We start from the raw sequence: 7737 nt of genomic DNA, 5'->3' as shown, positions 1-7737 counted from the left end.
ATGGTGGAGTACAAAATCCTATACACGGTACTAGTTCGTGTATCTAAGAAATGTTGAATACGACAATGTTTATAATATTCTTGTACGTTTGCATGGTGATGTCATGCAAATAAGTAAATTAGCTTGTATATCGGTACACCACATAAGTATTTATTATTCTTACGTGGTGTACCTGCAAGCCAATTAACTTATTTAGGACAATGTTTGTTGGTTTGCTTTTTCCAAATAATTTTTCTTAACATTTTGGTTAGCGCATGCGTATTTGGTATTCTTTTAGAAAATGGTTTAATTTTTTCCTGCCATGAAATGAATTGGTTCAAAAAGAAGTTCGAAGAAAGTGCACGTTGGTTTTACCAGCTTGTTTTAATAACATCGCTGGCCGGTATAATGTTTTGTATTTTTTTTTAAAACAAATTCAGAGTCGCATGATTCACACAATAAGTAGCATGCAGCTTGGCAGCATCTTCGATTTTCGAACGGTTTATTTTTACGGTTTAAACTATTATTTAACATTAGAGTTTGAATATTAATACTTACGCCTGGAACGTAACGAGAAGATCTTTTCGTGGAGAACAGCCTGTGATGGAATCACTGATTTTCTAACGCACATGAAACACTGGAAAATAGCTGCTAATTGTTGTGAAAAATTACAGATACATGTCAGTTAATACTATTTTGTCAAAACTGTGTCTATATACACGGTTAAGGTTTAACGAAAACATTTCCAAGTCAAGATTATATAATGATTATACACGATCCTCGTACGTTAGCGCAACGTGGATTTCACTCTTTACGCAACTTGGCGCTTCTTGCATGCAATGATTGAGACATAATTTTTAAACACATAGGCTCTTTACTACAATCAGAACCATGCATTTTTTTAGTTTCAAGTGAATCTTGTGTTCATCCACGCTCGAGGGTGTATTGCTAGAATATCTCTTGGATAAGCAAAGACTAAGAAATCTACCCAATATAGATCCAAACAGAACTTGTAAGTACTCTTTTCTTAAACTAAACTACAAAATACGCAAGGATAACCTATACTAAGATCCATTTTGTACATCAAGATTTTCAAACGAACCAGTAAGCTCATCTAATGGTGGTAACACAACAAAATCAGAAAACGTTTTGCGAGATTTCCCTTTTATCGTTTCAACATCATGTTTTTGAAACATCATATCTTCTCCGTAGATTGTAAACGGAGACCGACCTAGAAAGGATTGGTACGCCTCTTCATCGCGCTTTTCAAAGAGTTTTTCGGTCTTCTCTAGCGCCTCCCTGACTGATAATTCATGCAGTAATTCATTATAAAATGCTTTTAAAAACTCCGTTGTTGCATCATCGTCACTGTGCCTTAGTGTGGTAAGAACAGAACAAGTTCCGGCTGCAAGAAAACACAGAGCTAAAGCTTCAACACATTCTGGAGAGATTTCGTCTTGGTCAGCATGACAAAAGCATAAAACAACCAAGCCACCTTTCAGAGAAAGACCCTGGATATCCTTTTGTGCCAAAATGTCATCCTCCACACTCGAGGAGCCACATGGAGAAAGCATTATTGCACATTGCTTAGGTTGAATATGTGCAGAAATATGGATAATACTAGCCTCGCTCAAAAGTCCCAGCAAAGCCTGTTTCTTGGCTTCGCCCTCAACGAAGGCCTTTGCTTTGAAAAGCCTTGAAAGAGAATTAACCTCTTCGGTGGATTTAGGTAAGTCTGACGTTGGATTACCAACAAACAACGCAAAACCACACTCGGGTAGAGTTTCACTGCATTTTTTTCTGATCGTTTCAATCTCGACTTTTGTAAACATCACATCATGTCCAAAGAGAGTAAATGGAGCCCAAATTGAAAAGGAGCGGTAATCTTCTCTTTCGTGTTGCTGAAAGAAGTTCATTGCCCTTCTTAAAGCTTCACAAACTGGTGTTTCCTGAAGCAGTTCCCCGTACAATACTTCCATAAACTCCTTTGTTGCATCATCATCAATGCCCCATAGTGTGGCGAGAACAGAGCGAGCTCCAGCAGCAAGAAAAGACCGAGCTATACCTATGACACCTTCTGGAGAAATCTCACCTTTGCCTGTGTGACAACAGCATAGGACGACCAAGCGAGCTTGCAATGAAATGCTTGTAATATCCTGTTGTGTGAGGACATAGGAATCTTGGTTAGGAAGAGAAGAAGATTGTTCATTTGCAGATAGGTCAGGAGCAAGAATTATTTCACCTCTCTCCGGTTCACCATGAGCAGCAATGTGAATTATACTGGCACCGCTTAAAAGTCCGATAACGACCTGTTTTTTTGCTTCAGCATTTACGAGAGGCCTAGCTGTGAAGAGCTTCGAAAGACTTACAACTTCCTCAGCTGCTTTGGGTAGGTCATCAGCTATAAAATCTGTGCCATGCCCAACTTTTGGATTACCAACAAACAACGCAAACCCGAGGTCCTGGGATTGTTCTTTGGTCAACGTCAGAGTGTGTAATGAGGGTGTTACTTGAATGCTGTAACTCTGAGATAAATACCTCCCATTTTCATCAATCAAGCACGAAAATGGTACAAAAAACAGTGGCCCGTGAGGAACAACAATGAGCTTATTCCCTTTGACGGCATCTCTTATCGGTTGAATGAGAAAATCGAACAGTTTTTTCAAACTATTTTCATCACTGCAACTATCTGCGCTCAAATGTTTTTCGTGCAAGTCTTCAGGCGTTTCCCTTTTACACGGCTTGGTTGGCGGTGAGATCATGGGACTTTCAAAACTATGTTCATTCGCGAGTGAATCAAGTTTAAAAAATGAAGAATCTCGATTAACGTTCACACCTCTGTTTGCAGAAAAATTTATCACAAACGCCCATATAATCGATAAATCATGTAAGCACTTAAAGGTGACATCGCTATTCAAAACCCAAACTTTCAGAGACCCTTCATTGAAATCAAATGCAAATAACACAATTGAAATTTCATTATTTTTTACCTGAAGAATGTTCTGTATTCGCTCTATTTCTCGATTTTCCTCCCTTTTCTCAATTTTGCTCCAGATTGATTGTGCGTAATGAGACAATTGTGCATCTAAATAATTTCGTTTTCTTTCAATGGAAAAATGGAGCTCTTTAGCTCTTCCCAGATCAGCCACTAATAATCCTGACTCTATGCGCCCCAGAGAAACAAAACAACTCATTAACTCTCCATGAGCTCTACAGAAAAAACTTGTGAAGGAGAGTTTGTTTTCATCCGGAACCGTATTTTGGAACTGCTCTTCAAGAACTTTAATAAGTTTTACTAAATATGATGATGCAACTTTGTATTCTCCTAAACTCTTATAAATATTTGCTAGTTCTTCATAACTACGTATTATCATAAACGGCTTGTCAATATCAGTGCTTATTTTTAAAGCTTTTGTACTATGTTCAATGGCTTTTTTATGATCACCCAACAGTCTATATATAATACCGATGTGTCTATTGGCTTCTGCTATCCCTGATGGCATTCCAGTCGTTTTGGCTAATTCTAAACTCTCTTTGTGATAGTTCAAAGCCTTGTCATACATTCCTAGTTCACGGTAACAAGTTCCCAAGTTGCCATTGATCGTGATTATGGCAGTTTGATCGCCCTCTGCTATGAAAATTTTAGATGCTTTCTCATAATGGTCAATTGCATTTTTCCAGTTTTTGGATTTAAAAGAAATATTACCTGAATAGAAATGGGTTTTTGCAATTAATGTCTGATTACTAATAGCGTTGGCGATTATAGAGCCTTCTTTTATATAGCTAATGGCTTTTTCATCCTCTCCCATTCTTTGGTAAATCAAAGACAAATAACAATTGGCTTCTACTATACCTGCTTGGTCATCGACCGTCTTTGCTATCTCTAAAGATTTTCTGTGCCATTCGATGGCTTTGCTGTATTCACCTTTATTCTGGTGAACACGGCCCAATTCGTTACTGACATATTTAATTCCATTTTGGTCATCAATAGCATTATATATGTTTAAAGCGCGATTCAAGTAAGCAAATGCCTTTTCATATTCACTGAAAAAAGCATAGATGTGACCTAAACGGCTATTACTCCCAGCTATTCCTTCCTGGTCGCCAATGGCGGTGAAAATTCTTAACGCTTTTTCGAAACATTGAAGTGCTTCTTATTTCTTTTTAGTTTAATGTACAAATGCCTAATTCCATTTGACATTTGCTGTTTCCCTGGATCGTCCATTACTTTTCCCAATTCTAATGTTTTCTTATAATAGTCAATTGCGCTTTCCCACTTTTCTATGCAACGATAAAGATCGCCTAGATTTCTATTCTGTTCTGCCATTAATGACTGATCACTAATGGCCGTGCTAATTTCTAAGCTGACTTTCAAAAAGCTAATTGCTTTTTCATAGTTTTTCATTCTTTGATAAAATATGCCCAAACTCATATTAGCTTCAGCTATTCCTTTCTGGTGGCCAATGGCGGTGAAAATTCTTAACGCTTCTTCGAGACATAAAAGTGCCTCGTCGTTTCTTCCTAGCTGAACGTAAGAGTAGCCTAAACTGTATTTGGTTTTTGCTATTATTTCTTGATTGTCAATTGCTGTTCCTAATTCTAATGTTTTTTTCCAATGGCTAATTGCGATTTCCCACTTTCCTAAAGAATAATAAATATTAGCTAACTGGCGATTGCTTTCTGCCATTAAAAACGTATCACCAATGGTAGTGCTAATTTCTAAGCTTTTTTTCAAATAGTTAATAGCTTTTTCATAGTCCTTCAATCTTTCGTAAACATCTCCTAAACACATATTAGCATGAATTATACCATATTGGTTGCGGATTGCCGTGGCCATCTGTAACGACTTTTTGAAACAGTCGATAGCCTGGTCATAATGACCTAAATTCACGTGAGCTTCGCCCACATCGATACTGTTTTGCACCTCTGAAGCGCGATCTGCCATCGATCACTAAGTGAGCAACAGAAGTAATGTCAATAGCTAAGCTTTTCAGATGGTTAATCGTGTTTTAATGGTCTCGTAATTATTTAAGGACAATATATTTTTATTCGTGATTTTCAATAGCAATGCTTACTTGATTACAACTCCTGGTCGTGGCTGTTTCTAAAAGCCTTCAATATTATAACATACCTTGTTACTCGGATTCTTTTTTTCATACTCTACCTTTTCCAGCTTTTAAATTTCCTTCCTCAGGCTAAATAAGATATAGAAGATATAATGATTAGGATGGGTGCCTTTACATTTGAACACTTGCCAACGACGATTTCGCCGGCCACATAAAGGCAGTGGTGGGACGGGTGGAAGAATTGATTGACGGGTGCAAGAACACGGGTAGTCTTCAGAAAAACTATAAGTAAGTAGCTAAACATGAATTGAAAACAAATATCCATATAAAGAAAATTAAATTTGCAATTGCTTTAACAAATTTATAAATGCGACACATATACGAGATCGCAAAGTTTGCCTGTGATTAGGTTGGCAACATGTTAAAGAATAAACGACGGGGCCAGTTCTTGGATACAGGTGCGGATCTAGGATTTTTCATACCTTAGTCAAATTTTATGACGTCATTTATGACGTCACGTATGGCGTCACGCATGACTCATTTACTAGCATGTTAAGATGTTCATTTTTTAAATTATAGTCTTCAGACTACCAGCTGAACTGCTTCGCCCCATATTAGGCTCATCAGCATGCCTAGGATACACTTTTAAAAATATACGCTAGCTAAAAATTGTTTTTGAGATGACATTGAGGGGAGAATCTACTTATTCCCAAAGTATTCCTTAGTCCCTACTTTGAGTAGTCCCAACTTTGAGTATTATTGTTACTAACTAGTACAAGGGCCGAAGCTGAAGCAGGAGAAGTAGGAAACGTGAATACTACGACGTGAAAAAGTCTCTGACATTGACGTGTGATGCATCAAAATGAGGTTAATGCTCCAGTTCAGATAGACACAACGTTATAGATCATTAAAGGACCAACCGAGACACCAAACGCACAATTAGTTGTGCGAGGAAGGGTTTTGACGCAATAGTGCTCCAAATATATTGCAAATATTTATCAGGTCAAAGTTACCCCTTAGACTCGTTACAGCTTTATGCTTGTAGTTTAAGCAAGTTTATTCCTGCCAATTCCACACAAAATTCCAGACAAAAAGGTGGAATTCCAGAGGCAATTTCACACAAAATTCCAGACTGCCTGCTACAACTTTGAAGGATGATATCCCCTACTATATTCAATTGTCCCGGGCTGCTACAACCAAACAGACATACAGTGCCGGACTGCCGGTAAAACGCGTTTTATCAATTTCGTTCAATTATACCGACCCAATGGGGTCATACATCTCTTACCCGCCAGAGAAGACACCTTAATACAGTTTTCCGCTTACCTAGCTAAAACCATTAAACACTCGTCAATCAAAAATTACCTTACAGCAGTTCGGAACTTTCATATCCGCAATGGCTTTAAGTTAGAGGTCAACAAGATGTTGCGCCTTCAATTGGTCCATTAAACGCTGACAAGGAGATAACATACGAGTTCGCCTTCCAATAACAATTCATCATCTAAAACTGTTTCACCTGATGCTTGCCATACCTGCCTCAACGTGATTTGATTCTACTATGTTATGGGCGGCCATGAGCTTGGCATTTTTAATTTTGGCTTTTTAAGGCTGGGCGAGCTTACGTGCAACGGAACCTTTAACCCCGAGGTTAATCTAATGCCTGTTTGTTAACGATGTTTGTTCGGCTGAAAAAATTGAAAACCGATCCTTTTTGCGTCGGTCGGCGGTGGTACAAAAACTCCTGTCCTGTTCAGGCAAGGAAGCGATATTTAGCCATCAGACCAGCAACAACAAATCGATCTCTGTTTCTGAATGCTTCGGGAAGACCACTTTCGAAGCAAATACTAACCCCGGGAACGCGGAAATTGCTTTCACAAGCAGGTTTCGCTGGTTTTAATTTCGCCGGTCACAGCTATCGCATTGGCGCTGCTACAACTGCAGCATCAGCTAGCTTACCTTCTTAAAAAAAACACTGGGACGTTGGTCTTCGGATTGTTACGAACGCTATATATTCAAACTTGTCTTCAACATTGTCAAATGTTTCAGCCACACTTGCCAAGATTTGAACTAACCAATGTATCGTGTACACAAATTTTTCAGGGCGAGGGTTTCGTCTATGGGGAATACGCATGCTGCGTATTTGTGGAGATGAAGTCCTCCCGAAGGTCACCCTCTACCCCATAGACTCGCATAAATCTACATGCATTCTTGTCGATACATAAGTATAAACCTAGCCCTTTGGACATTTAGGACACCTATCAGGGGAGCTATGATCCCGTTTGGGCGAAGTCCAATACTGGGGAGCAGCTGCTAAACCCCTGAGGACGTCCAACATGCATGGGAATACCCGACCCCTGAGGACATCAGAGTCCTTGGCCAGGACTACATAATTAATTGTACTATAAACTACATGTATAAAGCTGTAACAGGTCTACATTAGATCTACATTATATTTGGAGCACTTCTCCCTCGTAACCCTTTCTCCCAAAACTAATTGCGGGGTTGGTGTCTCGTTTGGTCCTTTAATGATTTAAAATGTTGTATCTATCCGAAATGGAGCGTTAACCTTTACTTTTCACGTGATGCATCAATATTTCCACTTCATTTTGTTTCGTTTTTAAGGCTTGCTGTATCTTGGTGTCTTGTTCCTGACAGTTGCCTTAATTTTTGACAAAGCAGTGCCTAACCACGG

The 7737-nt window shown here is 38.8% G+C and overlaps 1 protein-coding gene across 1 annotated transcript; it reads right to left on the bottom strand.

Moving 5' to 3' along the window:
• Positions 1–352: 352 nt before the first annotated feature.
• Positions 353–5168, bottom strand: LOC114523963 (tetratricopeptide repeat protein 28-like). Its single transcript, XM_028545031.1, has 2 exons — positions 4158–5168; positions 353–4101 (listed from the first exon to the last, which is right to left on the bottom strand). Exons 1-2 carry the CDS (start codon positions 4922–4924, stop codon positions 1044–1046), a joined length of 3825 nt encoding a protein of 1274 aa, XP_028400832.1. The 5' UTR covers positions 4925–5168; the 3' UTR covers positions 353–1043.
• Positions 5169–7737: the final 2569 nt, after the last annotated feature.

The sequence above is a fragment of the Dendronephthya gigantea genome, unplaced genomic scaffold, assembly GCF_004324835.1.
Source record: "Dendronephthya gigantea isolate DGI-Jeju-01 unplaced genomic scaffold, DenGig_1.0 000029F, whole genome shotgun sequence".
Classification (NCBI taxonomy): domain Eukaryota; kingdom Metazoa; phylum Cnidaria; class Anthozoa; order Malacalcyonacea; family Nephtheidae; genus Dendronephthya; species Dendronephthya gigantea.
This window is presented reverse-complemented; position numbering and strand designations above follow the sequence as displayed.

Coding starts and splice junctions, on each gene's coding strand:
- LOC114523963 (XM_028545031.1), bottom strand. CDS start 4,924: ATGGCAGATCGCGCTTCAGAGGTGCAAAACAGTATCGATGTGGGCGAA. Junction 4,102..4,157: donor TCAAATGGAATTAGGCATTT/GTACATTAAACT, acceptor AAAAGCGTTAAG/AATTTTCACCGCCATTGGCG.